The sequence below is a fragment of the Ischnura elegans genome, chromosome 6 (genome assembly GCF_921293095.1).
Source record: "Ischnura elegans chromosome 6, ioIscEleg1.1, whole genome shotgun sequence".
Classification (NCBI taxonomy): Eukaryota; Metazoa; Arthropoda; class Insecta; order Odonata; family Coenagrionidae; genus Ischnura; species Ischnura elegans.
The window spans coordinates 33,900,468-33,919,605 of NC_060251.1; the positions used below are offsets into that span (position 1 = coordinate 33,900,468).

General features: G+C 36.0%; 1 protein-coding gene across 1 annotated transcript; it reads left to right on the forward strand.

Annotated features, from left to right (window-relative positions):
* Window positions 1-936: 936 nt before the first annotated feature.
* Window positions 937-12,838, forward strand: LOC124161345 (heterogeneous nuclear ribonucleoprotein A3 homolog 1-like). Its single transcript, XM_046537659.1, has 6 exons — window positions 937-951; window positions 1,800-1,904; window positions 2,994-3,287; window positions 10,738-10,833; window positions 11,677-11,966; window positions 12,373-12,838. The coding sequence occupies exons 1-6, from the start codon at window positions 937-939 to the stop codon at window positions 12,836-12,838; spliced, it is 1,266 nt and encodes a 421-aa protein (XP_046393615.1).
* The last annotated feature ends 6,300 nt before the right edge of the window (window positions 12,839-19,138 follow it).

Here is a 19,138-nt window from a genome sequence, read left to right on the forward strand (position 1 = left end):
TTATACAATAGAGAAATTGCGTAAGAAACGCCAAATTAATTAATTATCTTTTGTTCAGTTAATTTTATTTAATATTTAAATTGTTGTTTTCCTGCTGCGTAATTACCTCATGGTTCGGACAATGTTAGTGGATTGCACATTTCTTCGCTCATGTAGATGTAGATGTAAGGACCATATTTCCAGCAGCTAGGGTAAAATCTAATGGACAATAGGAACGTGAGGAGGTTATATCAACATGCTCTGCATTAAATAGTAAAACAATTAACACACAATGACAAGCAATTCCATCTTACGGGGAGAAGGCGAAGCTAATAAATTATTTTTTTGCTAAGAGAATGCCTGTTAAAGAGTTCTCTTTACATCAACCGCGTCATGGGAGATAAGGAATTGAAAATTTAAGTATGATAATTCTAGTTCAAGTTACGCACATTTTTATTCGCAACTCTATCAGCCGTTAAATAAACAATACATACAATATACAAAAGTCATTTTGCAAAAACTCCAACGGGGTGGGCATTACATTTTCAAAATGAGATATACGACAGAGGTTGCGTTAGTAGTAATAACAACATTGCTTACGTCTGTAGAGTTGCGGAAGCGTGCGAGCCAGCAATGCAATGAGGTTAAATCCAAAATGAAAGACTCGTAACGGTGAGTGTTGCAAAAAGAATATTCGTGAATGGAATTTCGGTTCTTAATATGGAAAGGAATGACAGAATCGTACGTAACACTAATTATTCCACCTCGTTGAACCACCGAAAGTAGTGATTAAAATATTCATTGGCTCCAGAAACTGTGACGGAAGACATTCATGGCTCCATTACACATATCATTACAAAATTCAAAAGAGCTGCGTGATATAAATATGACGGCAGGCCGACTGGAATCATAATTCACACAGCATCAGCACTCGTTGTCTCGCGGAAAAAAGCCATCATGAAGCACGCACAGGTAAGCCTAAGCTCACCTTACAGTTTACACCTGAGGTTACATATCACTGCATTAAGCGACTCCCTGAATGCTTTCGAAAAGCAATTGATTCAAAATTATATCCTAAAAGCGGATTGCCTCAAATCATCATAAGTGTTTTACTACTGTATGCTTTTAGCCTGTGAATTTATCACTGATCTAAAATTACTTTTTTTATCATTATTATTGTAGTGTTTTACCGATTAAGGTAGGTTTCCATGGAGTACTAAAGAAATAATATGGGTGCCTCCCTTTCCTGCCTTTTTCAATTCACTGTCAGGCCTACTCCCCTCCAATCTATCTAAAAATCATATTCTCTTCCTTGCCCTCCCTCGTTTACCTAACATTCTACCCTCTAACACCGTTTTCAACATTCCCTCCCCGCTGAGTACTCCCTCCCTACATTCTGTCTCCTACGTACCTCACCGAAAAGCTGCCTCCTCACCCTCCATGTCCACCACTCTGTCGTTCCTCCTCCTCTCCGTCCATTTCACCCTCTCCATTCCTCTCCATACCCATATCCCAAATGCCTGCAATTTTCTTTCATCCTTCTTCCTTTGTGCCCACGTTTCCGGACCGTGAAGAGCTACACTGCAGATCAAACTCTTCACTAACCTTTTCTTTACAAAATATTACTCGTGTATCATTTTAAATTCTATAAATTTGCAATGGATAAAAATATTGCAAAATATAATATCAATATTATTGCACCGATGGATATTAAATGTAAAATTCACATTTATTACCTTTAAATATGATCCGAAGTGACAAGAGAAATGAAAAATCATATAGGTTTAATGCTACATTCGTTTGACAATGTTCTTCCACAGGCTTTTGCATGCCTTTTTGCACTTGTTGCAACTTCCATGGCGTTTCCTGGTCTGCCTCATGTAGGATTAGTACCAGCAGCTGAACATCACGGTGTTGACTATTATGTAAGTATCAATTATCCATAGTCTCAATTGTACTTATTCAGACTGAAACCGTCAATATTTTCTAATACAAATTATAATTGTCAAATTTCAATTCAATTTATTATCAATTAATTAATCTTTACAAAAATTATTCGAGAGTGAAGTCGGAGACATAAAGCATTCCAATGGCAATGATTGGAAAACAAAAGGTTGAGGTGATACCATTTTAATTACTTAGTTCGAACTGAAACGTTCATTGATTGAATCCGAGTTTTTGATCAGGAGTCCCCTAAATTAGTCGTTCGAATTGAGCAAAAAATATCTATTTGTATGAAAAGGTGATTTTTTTTCTTCGTCTCCAAATTTCAAACAATCTCCGACCTAAATAGAAAATCTTTTGATGAAATTTACAACAATAGCCATCATTATAGGCTGACTGTTTAGTAAAAATACGCACGCAACATAATATAGATACACTGTTGTATGTTCCACAGACGTTTTGATAACCGACCCCGACAATACACTATGTCATTATCAAGGTGACTTTACACAAATTTGCGACCTTATACATGCCAGGGAGGGGAGGGGCCTAAGGCAGGAAGGAGGTGGAGATGGTGGGAGGGGGAAGATCTATCGAGGAAATGGATTCCTCAAGGTCAGTGGGTTTACTTGATGAGTGCAGGAGAACTGATAATTAGGGAGAGGAGTGGTAGGGGTACAAAAGGTCGTTTACCACACGTAATTTTTTGTTGCGACATGCTCTTAAAATTTCCGAATTCTCAAGAGACTCAAACTTTATTCCTTTAAAAAATTGTGGAGAACCTTGACTTTGAAATCGCTGCTATGGTTGCAGTCTAACAAATTTTTAGCAAAATTAGAGGTTGAATCGCGTCTTACCCAACACTTCATGTGTTCATTTGCCCTATTTTTTATGCCTGGCCAATACATACAATCAGGCATATTGCAATACAATTTATATACACCGCTTCCTTGTCAATAAATTTTGGCTCTGAATTAATTTGAATTGAAAAAATACACACTAAAAATTGCTAGCATAGGAGCGCATAATTACATTGTTTTAGCTGATAAAAGTTTTTTTTTCCTCTTAAGGCTTACCCAAAATACCACTATGACTACGGAGTGGCCGATGGTCACACGGGAGATGTGAAGAGCCAATGGGAAGCAAGGGACGGTGACGTCGTCAAAGGATCCTACAGCCTGAACGAAGCGGACGGAACAATAAGGCGCGTGGACTATGTGGCCGATGGACACAACGGATTCAACGCAGTCGTCAAGAGAGTTGGACACGCCGCGCACCCGCATAACATCATCCAACACCATGGCCACGGAATCCATCATGGCGCCTACGCGCACGACGGCGGCCATCTTGGAGGAGTGTCACACGTCAGCGGTGCCAATATCGCCATTGCTCATCATTAACTGTCCGTGTAAATTGCATAAATATACGATCAATAAAGACTTGACTGCATATTATGAATCAGTTATTAGCCCATGTCAAATTTTAAGCTACGCTTAAATATTTCACTGAATCTCTCCCACCGCTCCTGCTTGCTGCTTAGTGCGCACTCAACATTTGTTCAACTATTAATAAAGGCTAGCAAGTAATTCAAGAAAACTGGAACGACTAATCATATACAAACGGTGATCTTCTAGGAACAAAAACAAATTTGGCACGGGAGAATGTTTGCACATACAACTACTAATTCAAATATTAAGTATTTAATGCTATAATTAAAAATGAAAGTGAAGATCGTGCTAGAAAACTTAATGATATTAGTGAATGTCTCTCAAAATTACCCGCGGACGCATGAGAAAATTGGAAATCGTTCACAAGTTTGTCTTTTATTAGTATGTTAAGGATTTTTCTTAATTCATTACGATTGAACCAGTAAAGTTAATGCAATGAGGAAGCAGAAAATAAATTTGGAAAATATAAAAGTACATACAAACTGGTTTGGATTTTTTGTGGTATTAGAAACCGTTCCGCATCATATCATAAGAGTATTCGCATGATAGCAAACAATTTAAATCATTCGATAATTTTTTCTACGTTAAATAATAACCATGAAATACCGTTACCAAGTATTATTGAGAACGAATTTGAAAAAAAACTGTTCTTGTTCATCATAGTTTAAACCGCATACTCGAGATTTGAAAAAAAATGAAAATAAGCCTTCTTTTAAAAATTATAAAGTAGATGAACTATAGAAAAAGGATTAAATAGTCAAAGCGCTCACAACAACTTTCAACATCGAGTAGTAAACTTTTAATGAGGCCCACATGAATAAAATCATGGCTTTCACACTGTTAATGAAACTGAGCAGGAAATAACTTTTTCACTTAAGTACAAAAACTGAACTGAAATCAAATATATAGCTCCGGTTACGCAACTGACAAAAGTAAGATTTGCTGAATATGAACGCCATGTGCGGAATGGAAAAGATAACTTCGAGCAGAAATTCTTGGCCTTTACGGGCTGGACGTGATCTACGACAGTTAATGGTCCAGAGTTCCCGAAAGGTCCGAAGAAGCCCATAACAAGGAAGTAATCACCAGGATTTACGAGGGAAAATGAAAGTTATGCTCCCTCATTATTTTTGGAAAGCACAAAAGTAGAGAAAATCAGTACTGTATCAAATCACGTACGGTGAAAATGTGCGAATCAAATAGTTATTTGACTGATTTTTATCGTACTTACAAGTTTAGTCGCGTTGGAGATTTTTCGCGTGGGGTCCAAGAGCGCTCATTAAAGCCCCCATAAAACTTTTGTCTCTAATGAGAAAGATTATGAAAAAATAATGCTAATGAATTACATGATGTAATTATTTTCTGTAAATTATTCTCTTTATTTTACTGTAATTAAATTTGCTATAAAAATCAATAATTTGAATGGCAATTTAAGCTTTGCGAACATCATGACCAGAAATAAAGTAATAATTTTAGTCAGCGGTAGTATGAATATATCTTACTTTAGAATATAATTTTTTGGGTTTCAAAAGTTACTTTGGAGTCTCTTGGATAATGCTAGCGGGTATCATCGTGCCAATGGCACCTGTTCCACCGAATCGTAATAAATACGAATTAAATTTTTCATTGCATTCGGTAGACAAGATTTTATACAATTAGGAGTTTAAAATTCAATACAGTAAAAGACAAAGGTAGTTAAGGATAACATATTTTCCATTTAAAGGAATAAAATAATTCCATAATAAAGTTGTTCCGTCCTAAATACACAGTACTTGAAAACGTACTTCAAATGAAATTTTAATAAATACCTTCGCGTAAAAAGGCAAACAATTTCCTTACTCGTAGCGATAATTTTTATAGCTAAAAACCCCAGCATTCCAGCAAATCTCGTTTTCAATATCACCCAGTTAAATAACTAATGGATACGTTCAGTATAAATACTATACTATGGATACCAACACATCAGTATTGTTTACTAGACATATGAGTTGATATCCTCCTGTAGCATCTTATCATTTAACTTAATAATTAACCATAGATACATTTTATCTGTTCTCACAGAAAATAAATATTATTTTTTTGAATCAATGGTTTCAATAAAAAAACACTTACTGAAGATATTAATCTATATCATATAATTCATTACAAATTTAACTACCAGGCAAAAACTAAAGAACCCAATATTTCCAATCATATAAATCAATTGGTTTTTTTTTAACAATTATTTAGTTTAGCAAAATGTAATGAAACTGCAAACGATATGTAAAAATCACAACTCTTTGGCGTAAATAAAAAATACCCGCAAACCAATATCTGGAAAGTAGTAATATCAAAGAGACGTTGAGCAGATTAAAATAGAGTTGAGTTGTTACTCCACTCTCTTAGTTTTATAGTTAATTTTTCTTGAAATTTCATGTAAAATACATATATCTATTCATCATGGTTAATTGGCAAATTGATTAAAAAACTTCAGGCTTGACTTTGGAAACCTCTCCATATTAATATAATATATAATATATATAGTAAACCTGACAAAGTTTTACTCCTTTATTTCTGATAAAAAACCAATATAGAAGACTATAGGCCGGCAATAAATTTTACGCGAATTCAAAATCGAACAAACCTTATCATAATTTACTTAATCCTTTACTAAATCTCAATAGCATTTTTTTATTCGGATTTTGAGGTTAAGGCATTGGATATTCACTATTATTTTAATTTACCGCAGTAAAATTCTATAAACTACCCTTATGTATTGCAGTTATTCCATTTTATTAAGCTTAATGTACGATTTAACGCATTTTATCCAGTTTTAGATGTATATGCTGAGATTTCCTTTGTACACTTAAAAATTGAGTAAAATTGTTTCTACGAAGAAAATACTTGCTAAACATATTCATTAATCAAATTTTCATTTTTGAAAAAATAAAATAAGATTAAAGGTCATAAATGGAAAGAATATTAGAAGCCCAATAGTATTAAGACGTTACACCAACAACTATGTAGAATCGCACGGTATTTTCATCAATTTCCGTTGGAAAATAATTCAACGGTCATTTCCTTAAATGGAGGAAAAGGGGAAATGCTTGCACCATTCCCGAATACATGGAAATAAAATCGTCACTCCGTATAACTGATCGTTTTGAAAGTAGTACACGTGACTATCCTTCCCCATCGATAATCTTGCCAACCTCAGCGATTTGAAAATTGGTAGTCATAACGACCAACAACCGGAAGATTTTCTGATTCGCTCAAGTCAAGAGATTTCCCCTTCGGCATTCAAGGAAATAAGGCAATTCGATAACGTATATTCACGAGCACGACAGAGCGGAATATTATGCCCTCACGACCAATGCCTAATATGAGCCTCAACAGAAGCGGAATGCGTAATACTTAAATCATTTCAACGACCTCTGAATGGGTAAGGGCGCACCACTTCCGTTTCGAAGAACCAAGCAATCGTCAAGCCAATTTACAACACTGCAGAGATATAAATATATTCACGCAGTAAAAATAAGTGATCAAAAGTTACTGGAATTTAGGCCAAGTGAGGCAAAAGTGTTTTGCCTTCGTTTCGGTTTATTTGTATACCATCCTCAGGGCTTTAAATGAAAACATGATTGTACAATATTGATACATAAATAAAAGGTTACAAGAAATATTTTTGCAATAATATAATTAAAAAAATAAAAAAGGGAAGGCAAAAGAATTTTGACACACCTTATTTTCGAAGTTTTGTTTATTTATAGTAACTAAGTCCTTTACCATCAATTTACATTAAAATTTCCACAGAAATAAATTTTACTTAGGTTCTCAATGCCTAATCTTTTATAACATCTAAAACAGGTCAGGTTTTATTATAGGTCAAGACAGGAAGAAAAAATGCCTAGTAAAAATAAGGTAATTGTGTCATTAAATGAGTACAGGATAGTGGATAGCCAGCACTGTGTTAGGCTTCTGAGATATGGATCCATTGGTTATTTTCTGAAGAAGTCTACGAACACCTCAAGTCAAATAATTTGTCACATTGTAAGTTCTCTCCTGTGAAATTCTTCACTATTATTTTAACGTATCTCATTTCTATCTATAATCCAGTCTTTACGTAATGCAGTAACTCCATCTTATTAAGCTTAATACATACACATAAAAAATGTGCTGTGCGGTGAATTAAATTTTTATGAGTCCAAGCTACAAAAAAAAAATATGAAACCATCTAAGCAATTATTAGGGAAGAGTTTGCAATGAAATGAGTTGCATTGTCAGAGCTAAAACAAAAATTTAACTCACAGCATTGCACACTCGTCTCCAGCAAGTACGGAGAAGATACATTTTTTTTAAAGCTTGGAATCACACAATGTAACGCACCCCATTGCAAACGCTTCCCAAATATATAAAAGTAAGATATTGTTATTTCTTGTTTTTTGGACTGATACAAGTTAGCTCATCGTAATGTCCCATTCAGTAAGGAAAAGATTATATTAAAATAAGCATTAATCCCCGCTGCTTGCCTTTTTACAGACCCATCACCCTTACACCACTCTGATCAGTATGAACTTAACTCCTCGATGACCCTTACCTTATGCCATTCCCGCACCTTTCCTAAATACAGCCTTTCCCTATTATTCATAGCACTATTAACATTTAAAATCTGTCGGCATACAATTACGCTACCTAGTGGTCGCTTCGATCCTATTGATTGACGGATAGCTGTGGATTTCTTTTCATAAAGGAATAGAACCACTTTTTTGCCGGATATTTGATCCGGTTCACGTTTTGCTGTGTTGCCGATGGCTAGGAATGCGTTTCAATAAACACACAGATGACACAGGGTTTCTCTTTTCAAGCTGGAGATCGTCTTCCACGTGAATTTTTTCCATCTCTGCAACATTTACTTACCTATCGAAGGATGTAACAGCAAGTATAAGAGTTAATTGGCATATATCGTAAATGTAGCTATAGACACTCTACACACACGGTCATATTTTTGAATCATTAGTCCCTTTTCCAGTATGCTACCACGGCCATTTGTAAATTTTCTATGTCACATTTCCCGCGAGTACCCCTTTTTCCTTCAATAATACACATTTAGATATTCCAGGATGTATATTACATATTCACTTCAGTATTTAATTTTAATCATTAAAAATTAATTAATTTTAATATATCACTCAACAGTCTCCCAAAGCTTATCGATCCGATTTCAGCAAAGGCAAAGACACTGTGATACAACATAGGCAACATGTTCCCGTTAAAATAATAATGCCGCCAGACAAATACAAAATGTTTCAATCAATTATACGGTCATTAACTAATCTAATGCGGCTAAAAGGTAAACCACAGATATATCAATAGCATTCATTTCTTCAAACAGCGACTTATGCACTGAGAGTAAAAAACAACATTCAGTAACGATAAAACGAACAGTAACACAAACGACCATCCATACCGGAATAAATGATCATATCTCCAACCATTAAGAGGCGTTCCATCGATGGTATCATCATACAGAACTGAAACTAAAATGTTTGCTATACTCGTGGGATGCAAATATCTATGTCCAATTTTGGCAACCTATCCGCAATATTATTATGGCATTAATTTTTATGCGAATCTTTAGGTTTTCATAGATAGCAGCCTGGATAAATAACCATAGCAATACCTCCACTGCCAAAAAGCTCAACAATCGCCCAGCGGATCATATGCGCTGATACAATACTGGCCAAAGCTGGCAGGAGCCAGAGCACAAACGCTCACCTCCGAAGCTTGGAGACTTGAGTTAGTCATAGGCGTGCGATAAAAATATGGACGCTTTTGTCATGAATACTCCGTAATGTCTACAAATCCGTCACCCCTTATAGTTAGTATAGAAACGCCCACTCACACTCATTCCAAAAAATTTACTAAATAAATATTATGATATTATTTACTAGAAGGATACAAGAAATTCCTCACAATGTACGACGAAAGGCTTTCGTAGAGTACAATTCTACAACTTAATGTCATCTTATATCCACCAAAAGAATATGAACTACGTCTACTAACAACAAATTCGAGTTAAAGCACAAGTCTGATGCATTGTTAACAAATAGACTATTCGCACCAAGTCTATTCGGTGGAAAAACGTAGGTATAATTTTCTTTATAGAATAAAATAAAAAACGAAAATCGCACGAGGAAATAATTAGACTATTTTAATTATCACCTCACTAAGTCTGCGCAACTTGAGGATTTTCAATTAAAGTCAATAAGTATTTCACCAAACACCATCATAGACGAATTGAAAAATCCAAAACTACTGAAATAGATTCCTAATTATAGATACAAAAGTGAATATTTCAGTCACATTCAGCCCATACTCGCCTCATATTTTGCACATCAACTCTTCATAAACTTCCACTGATTAGATTCTATACATTCTTGGAAAATGTTGAGTATTTCGAATATGTCTTCAAGTTACTTGGAACAAACTACAGTGGTACTTAGCGTTCTATTCTGCGATGTGAAACGACGATTCCCCGACACACTCCAGAGGAATTTGGTTACTGTCATCAGAGGCCCACCAATTTTAATTGGAAGTTGTTAATCGACGATCCAATTAGGCAGCAGGAGTGTCCGGAAAAACGATGGTGTCGGACTTCCTTCTTTCTCTAACTTACTGAAACATCTTCTTCCGTGTAAAAAAGAATGTTTGCGTAATAGCCACATGAATACGGTCATTATTCATCATTTAAATGAGTTAATCATATGTCCGTTGGAACGACAAAATTCTTTCTTTGTTGCAATTGCTTCCTCATCACATGAGCTGAGGGAGGGTATAAAATCTCAGATCTGACTGGAAAAGGCATCAGTTCCTCACGTTCCTCCATTCCGGACAGTAATTCGAGAAAGAAGAACGGATATGTATCTCCTACAGGTATTACTGATATTCATACAAAAAGATTAAGAACAATATAATCACTTTCCTTATTAGAAAATTTTCGATTTAGAGATTTAAATTTCTATATACTGTACATAATTGCATTCACCATGCATGGAATTGGTGAGAGAATCCTTCATAAAATATTGGTGAAAAAACTGGAAATGTAAATGTCAACTGTAGGTAAATAAGGCTTTGGAAACGGCATTCACATGGATTGACTCTATTTTAAAACTCTTCTCGATTTTCTTATGACTGCCTAAGGTTTCCAATAGAGCAATATTCTGAATTTCTTCAACACTAGCATTTATTATATTTCATGTTATTAACTTTTAACGCACAATATGTATTAATTTCGATAAATTTAAAACCAAAGTGTATATTCAGATATATTCTTTTAATTGATCATAAATACATAATTGCGTGGATCCCTAATGAAAGCTACTTTCAGGTTGCTCTGGCCGTTGTGGCAGTCTCTTCAGCAACACTTGCTACTCCAGGGGACAATTATTGGGGAGTGACGGGACATGGATACAGCAGCCAATACGTAAGTACTCTAATTATATGGAAAGAAAAGAGTTCTAAGATATGTTAAACCTTTGTCACTTGAGCCCATAAGGATAACTTCAGCTAATGGTGATACTCATCGCATGTGAAAGCAAAAATGTAGTGATGCACTCCTGGTGAGAGCTCTATCATTAACCTGTTGCCCCGATCATTAGCTTCATCGATTCCGATAACTAAAGCCACCTAATTACTTATTTTTTTTACTTTATGAGGGCTATAATTTCAACTTACTACCACTACCATCCGTTTTTACGCTAACTATATACTTGAATTATTTATCATATTTTTTATCAATATTTCCCTAGAGTTATCCTAACTGGTCCAACTTTGCCGAAAGATTTTCACTTGAAATAGAATGATGGATAGTACGAAAGTTTTACAACGTCTATTAATGATAATATCAATAAAACTGACTAGCAATAATATCCGCATTTAAAGTAATGTGTCTAATAAAATTTATCGAACTTATATTGAATTTATTAGCTATCATTAGATGAATGGTGAGGAGTCTGACTTCACATATTAGCCTAGAATTACATCCGCACTAAAGTTCTTTATAACTATTGATTCACACATGATATTAACATAATTAATATTTTGGTACAATTAATTATGAATATTAAATAAGTTAAGGCTCAAAATAGAATCCTAGTCTTGATACCCAAATTTGTCACCGTTGTGAAGATAAACAATTTAGAGATCAAATCATCGCAAAAACTGTACAATCTGTTTGTGATTCCGATAGCTACAAAAACCACCAATGCTCCCGTAAAGCTACTTCCTTAATCCCTGTTCCAAACCTCCCTTGAAATTTCTTCCGTAGGCGTACCCCAACTACAGCTTCGATTACGGCGTGCATTCACCGCACACTGGTGACGTGAAGAGCCATCAAGAGACGCGACATGGGGACACCGTGACCGGATCTTACAGGCTAAACGACCCCGACGGCACCATTCGAGTGGTCGATTACGTTGCGGACAAGCATAACGGCTTCAACGCAGTCGTCAAGAAGATCGGTCATTCGGTGCACCCACCCACAGTCCATCAACATCATCACTACGGAGGAGTCGGAGAACACTATGGCGCTGGACACTATGGCGCTAGCTTAAATGGGTATGTAAAATTTGCAATAAAATACTGGGAAGTCCTTTAGCTTAAAAATATGAAGGATGGTGAGAGTGATAGAAATATATACATAGGAAAGTCATTCTTTGACCGGGAATCGAAGCTGGAAAAAAATTCTTTTTTAAAACTCATTTTAGAAATTGTAAAGATCAAAATTTTTAAAAAATACCAAAGTTATTACCTATATGAGTAGCTGACTACTTTCAATCTTCGGATTTTGGGCGTTGGTCACTAAGCTTGGTTCGTACAGTAATATAGGGTAAATAAAGATGGCTATCAGGAAATATTAAGTACGTTTCAAGAACCTGATATTAACATTTAACAATGAACAGCTAAGTTCACAAATATTCTTTAAAATATGATCGTTATCAGTAGCTCTGTTACTTCTACATAGTTTCACCCCATCTCTGGGTCCTGGACACGACAGCGCTGGTCTATACAGCGGTGGAGCCCACAACTACGGAGTCTTCGGCCACTATGGTGGTCTGGGAGGAGGCGTTTCCCACGCCTACGTTAGCAAGAGCACCGGTCTCGGCGGCATTGCAAGTCATGGAGGACATTTCGGTGGAGCCACATCTTACGCCAACGGAAACAACCTGTCCTTCGGTCACTACGGAGTGACTAGATACGCTGCCGGTCACCACGGCCCTAGTTCCTACGGTCACGGGGTCAGTCACGCCATCAATCACTTCGGAAGCGGTTACTATGGAGGTCACAACAGCGGACTGTACGGCGGACAGCATAGTGGTCTATACGGTGGACATAGTGTGGGACATTATTCGGGACATATCGGGGGAGCTACATCCTACGCTAACGGAAATATTCAATCCTTGAAGCTGCTTGGAGGACATCATTTTTAAGCCATGAAATAGTAAATCGATGTATTACGTAAATAAAAAAAATAACTCACACATGTACACAATCATAATAAATGGATCTCTCAATAAGATAAATCACGCTTATTTTTCCTTTCGTCACCCTATGGCCTAAAACATGTTTAATTGTTATAAATCTCATCAGGGTAAAAACAGTCGGTGAATCTTAAAAAAGAGCTAGCTAGAAACTAATGCGAACATTAAAAGCCCAATCTCCGCTAATAATATTGAAAAAAGTTAGCAAATAGGATACTTTAAAATGAATTTAATTTAATACTGAAACTTCTCTTCTGTATGACTGTTTAATTTAACAGAAGAAAATTAACAATATAAAATAACTGCGTGTAAATGTATTGGTGTCGTCTAAATAGGCCAATTAGAACCATCAAATTTATCACCTGCTTTCGGATTTAGCCATTTCAATCTTTGAGGTAAGCACAGTAATTATCCTTCTAGTTCATATTTACTTTGAGTTGTGTTTCATTGTAATTCTCTGGTGAATACATGAAAAGATATAGTTATAAAGTTTATGATGAAGTTTTGCGGTGCAAATATAAAATCTCTGAAATCTGCCAATATTGAGGCCAATGTTTTTGGTTATCTGGTTATCTCGTTTTTGGTTTTTGAAAATTTGGTTATCTATGTGATATCATGTGGGAAAAACACTTAAATTTTATCATTTAATACTTAAAAGTAGTTAATATTTGAGAATTCACTTGCAAATGCGAATTTTCACCTCATATTTTACACTAATTTATGATAAGTGACAACTATTAATGCATTTTAAATGCCATTTGATTCTCGAATTACTAAGTGGCCAATGTTTCTTAAAATTAATTTGGTTACCATAGAAATAACATTTTTCATTTGTCTTCCCCCTTCGTATCGCATTTCAAGCGAAAAATGTGTTGAAAAAGACAACTTATGGCCATAACATCTTCAGTAAGATGTTAAGAAAGAATAAAAACATTGCTAAGCAAAATACCTTGTCATGCGCTCGTAACATTCAGTCGCTCGTTATCCTTAATGGGCGCTTTCGTAAAAAGAGGATATCTGCGTCTATGTTCTAACAACACGCACCTCAAAAATAGCAACTTTTCAGAAGAGAAAAAGAAAGGATTTATATTTTTAATTGTACACTGAAATTAAAAAACAAAAATTCATGTAACTGAAAAAGAAGGATGCATTTTCAAACAAAGAGTTTTTTTTTGCTTGCATTTTATTTTCAAATGTCATAACACTTTGTTTAAGATATCTGTCTCAAACCGGCCGAATTTTGAGAAACGTGTTGTTAGAACTTAGCCATCGATATATTAAGCTCCCTAAAGCAGGACATTCATTACCTCATATGCAAACGAAGGTGAATAAAAACGTGAGACTAATCTGCGCAAATACTATCTCTTCAAATGAGGTAGTGAGCGCAAAAGGTGGAGTTACAAATATTACAGTAGAATTCATGCACTGAAAAATCTAAACTCAAAGAAAAAACGAGACGCTTCAATTTGAGGACTAAGCGAAGAATTAGTATTGTTGTACGCTCTCTTCAAACTTGAGGATCGTAAAAGCCAATCATCTCTCGAAGCCATCAGCCCGGAATTAAAATCTCAGGAAGAATACCGGAAACAATAAATCACTATGTGCACCGAAAAAATAAAATCAGGCTCTACGACGGAAATGTGATGCACGATAAAGCAAGGTATGCTGTCGTATGATAAAAATAAAAAAACACGTTTTCTTGTCAAGCAAGGTGCGTTTTTCGCCATCAAAAATTGACTCAACAAAAGGAATGATTCGGTGGTAATATCTGGCATAATATCATTAATTTCAAAACGGTGAAAATATATAAGCAGACACCATTCAGCATGGTTTTAAGTGACTGTTATTGAGACCCAATTTTATTTCCCAGAAATTCAAGAAGATATCGAGTAATTGTTTATGATCTTTTGCTAATGAAGGAATAAAAGTGGGTAGAGTACCGTGACGAATGAAGAAGAAGAATAGGAAACGAGACGCAATAATTCTCAAAAATAAAATAAATTGGCCCAATATATTTGAAGAAACGAGGTCGAAAATATCGTGATCCAAAAGCACATCATATTTTCCGGGTTCCAATTTTTTTAATTCTAAACATTCATGACTAAATTCTTCATTTATAGTCATGGTTTACGGTGAAAAATGCGATGCTTTATACGTACTAGGGGAGGCAAGTATATCCATTCTTGTGAACTGCTTTTTCATATAAGCGCATTGTAATTTTGGAAGCATTTATTAAGCCTTCATTTTAGCGAGTAACCAGAAAATATTTGACCTTCTTCTTACCTAAGCACGAAGGCTTAATCCATGATTTGAAAATGAGAGCTTTGGAATAAGTGCCTGATGATTTTATAAAACTAATCAGAAAATATAACACGCTTTTCTTAACTAGGTTCGAACGCTTAATCAGGGAATAGAATATGGGAGCTTCGGATTAATAGCCCAATAATTTAATCAATCGGTACTATGATTCCAACTAATTATATTCGAAAGGGCAATTATCTAAGAAGGAATTATATTGGGTGGCATAAAAACAGGGATTACATTCGTAACGCCGTTAAAATTGCATGTATCTTTTACCTTGGGACGCGTCACAGGTATGTTTAGGTATCTATGCAAGATATTAATAAGGTTGTTACATAGACATAATAGGGAAATTGCATACTTTTTATAAACAGTATGCTGATATACTACAGTAAACACTTAGTACCGCAATATACTTTTTTCCGCTTAAAATTCAGTTTTTACCCTAGAAAATGACTCCCAAAAGTCTCCCGAGTTTCGCGGGCTAAAAAATACCGCCCCCACTAATCTTTGGCCGTGACGTTATACTTCAGTACGAGTCCAAGATCCAAGCCCAGTAACTGCAGGTTTGGAAGAGCCACGTTGCGTTTAAAGGAAAACATGGCTGAAATAAGGAAAAATTACAAGTGGTGCATTGTTCCTCTGTGCAATAACACCCCAGAAAAAATTTTCGTCTGCATTCCCACGGAGGAAAGAAAGAAGAAAAGCCTCGATGCATGCCGTCTGTCGGGATGAGCGTTACGGAAAAATAAGAGTATAATAAACGGAATGATAAACCCGTGTGCTATGTGAGCGAAGATAACTTTAATATTAATAATATATCCATATTTCATTGACTGAATAACTTGAAACTGAGATTTTTCGATAATTCGGCCGCCGTAGAATAAAAACTCATCTTCACAACAAAAATCGAGATAGGTGTTTCTCGATGGTTATGATGGACTCAAATTATTTATGGCACTTGTTCAATTTCAGTTACGGAAGGACATAGAAAATTCCATGATGTTTAAAATCAAGAGAGGAAATATGAAAATACAGAGCAACGTTGATCCTCATGCATTCGAGTGCCAGCCAAGAAGACAGCGTTTTCTTCTACTGTCGGCGTCAAAATGATGTGCCGCAGTACTTTGCAAATTTATACCCTGGCTTCACTGCATGCTATAATAATGAACTATATGTCATTTTAAAGGAAATTTTATCCTAAATTCTGATTTATTTTATTACAAAAAAATTGAAAAATGTATAGACACGGCCAGTGCAATATAAATGACTCCGCGCACCGAAAAATTAGCCGTTTTGTCAACTTCATGAACTTTGCAACTCAACCTAAGGAAAACTACTACGTCTACAGCATTCATCTTCCACATTAATTTACACTCGTCAGTGCGAATTAATAAAATGGCTTTTGGGTATTTTTAGAACTTATATTTTGTTATAAATTAATGAAAATATTTAAACATCGTCTTGTCCCAAAGATAAAGGAAGTTGTAGATGGAAAAAGAATGGAATCCAGAAGTGGTCACAAAAAATGAATCGCAGCATTCTTTGATTTTATTCTACGCCGGCTTGCTTTTCAGAAAAAGTTGAGTCACAATGAGGAATGTTCCGCGGCCCTTGATTTGGAAACTGTGGAGATAGAGGAAGACGTGTGGATCAGCAATTTCCATTTAGTTGGTTGTCAGGATAAACCAAGGATCCATTTAAAGGTTGTTAGGCTATCGTATAAAGATAGGACTGATGTGCACCACAGGGGAAATGGGATGTTTGAGGGAAAGTCAAACCCAAAGTTGTCCAAAGAATGTGCAGTTCTATGTTGCTCTTTCCCAGTTAAAACCAAATAGAAATTGGATTGGGATGATATTTTCACCGCGGGTTCCAGTGATAGTGAGAGTGCAGGTGATCATGGTCATCGTCGAAGGTCATCCCTCTAGGATTTCCGATACGGAATTTTTAAGTGACAACCGATCGCAATGACGATGAGCTCGCCTTTAGAGTAGGTTTCAGATATATCGTGAGAAAAGCTCCCAAAATGTATTGAAGACTCTGTTTGGAAAATATTCAAATTTTAATGTTACTTTAGGAAGGCCTTCTAATTACAAAAGTAACTTATTAACACCTGAAGACGTTGTATTTATTATATTAATCGAAATGCGATTGACCGATTCTTTCTGCAGAATAGGAAGTGGTTTCGGGGTTTTGAGTTACAAGATGGTAGATTGTGTTGGAAGTTCGTCTATATTATCGCTACTAAATTGAAACATTAATAGTCTGGCTTCCTCAGAGCTTCCTGTCGCCCTCCAGGCAAGGTATTTTTAAGTTGAAAGTATCATCGACAGCTTCGAGGTGGAAATAAGTTCACCGTAAGACTCTCTACCGGACTGCCAAAAGAATACACATTTCACATGAGTATACGCTTTCGCCAATGTTATACGCAAGTCTCACTTTGTTATGAACTATAAAACATTTCAGATGCACATCGGTTGGTTCCTTTAATTGCGTCGATGTTGCCCGGGCGACCACCATATCGAATTCCCATCGTAAAAAATGCCCCAGATATGATACGCTAAATTTTTTTCGCGTATAGAAGCCGATATTCACTTTTAACATTGTTTCTTATGGGATATATGTTTCGATTAACGTCATTTCGTTTATCGTCACATTTTTCAGGAACGTTAAACGAGGACTCACTGTACTGGAACTAAGAAATGCCTCACAACCAAGCCGTCGCTTGTGTCCAAATGCCTATGCTGCTTCCTTCGCTTCCTCGTACTGAACTATGACGTCAATTTGCCGCTAGCCAATCATCGGGCGTTTTCGAGTCCCACTCGTATTTGAAAATTCTCTTGAACTTTAATGAATAAAATATCGCTAACGACATCAAAAAGTAATAAAACCTTTTCACTGTGAAACGCAAACATGTATTTCTACATGATTTTGGAGCTCACAACTGTTTCTGAAATGTATGCAAGTTCCCTATTAACACGAGACGGTATGTGAGATGAAGAAACACATAATTATGTTATATTTTCGTGGAACATTACGGAATACGTTTATTCATCCCAGAACGTGGTTACACCAAGAGAAGCACTCTAATTTGGCGTAGCATGTATTCCATTTCGTCTAATTACATGAGAAAGGGATTTAAGTACAGCCCTCATGAGATCAAATAGATTTCCCAACAAAAGAAAAACAATATTACTCCATGCGTCAAAAGTGATTAGGTGAAGAAAAGAGTTCTAAAAATTCGTTTTCGCTCGGTGAGAATCCTTTGTTGGAGGCGCTCTGTTTAATGGAGCATGGAGTTATCTAGCGGATTACCCTTTCCCAATGCAAGATAACAATCTTTCCTTCCCCAGAAACGAGCAGACCACCTCCCTTGGGAGATTTCGTTTGCTTTCTCAAATGACCGAAGAATATTTCACGGAGTTTCCCCATCCGTTTGTTATAAGGGCGCCCATCCAGCTGTGGGATTGGCAAATCCTGAGGACCCCGAAACCTTTACCTTCAGTAATTCCTCTCTCATGAACATGGAGGCTGAGAGACACGATCTGGATAACTACACCGGGTATATAAAAGGGATCCTTCCGAATCGCAAGGCATCAGTTGAGTCCTCTCAGACTTTCGGTGAATACCTCTGTTGAGCAGCGCACCATGGATATTTTACGGGTAATTATATGCTTATTCAATAGTGCCTCGTTTTTTTTAAATGCAAGGGAATCCAATAGGATGGTCAATGTTTCTTCGTGAAGTGTACCTCGAAATATGAGAGTACTGTAACATCTTGGAAATTGCAGAGTAAAAAGTAGACAATAGTACCTATACATTTGTCTGTTGGTCAAATTTGAAAATTTTAACACGGTACTTTCTTGAAAGTAATCTTTATACATTTGCGATACAAGCAAATTTTGGCAATGGTTGACTCTATATGCCCATAAATATTAAGATAAA

Excerpts from the sequence above, each read along its gene's own strand:
- LOC124161345 (XM_046537659.1), top strand. Across the intron at positions 1,905-2,993 it reads ATCACGGTGTTGACTATTAT|GCTTACCCAAAATACCACTA; the intron begins GTAAGTATCAAT and ends TTTCCTCTTAAG. Across the intron at positions 3,288-10,737 it reads ATCTTGGAGGAGTGTCACAC|GTTGCTCTGGCCGTTGTGGC; the intron begins GTCAGCGGTGCC and ends AGCTACTTTCAG.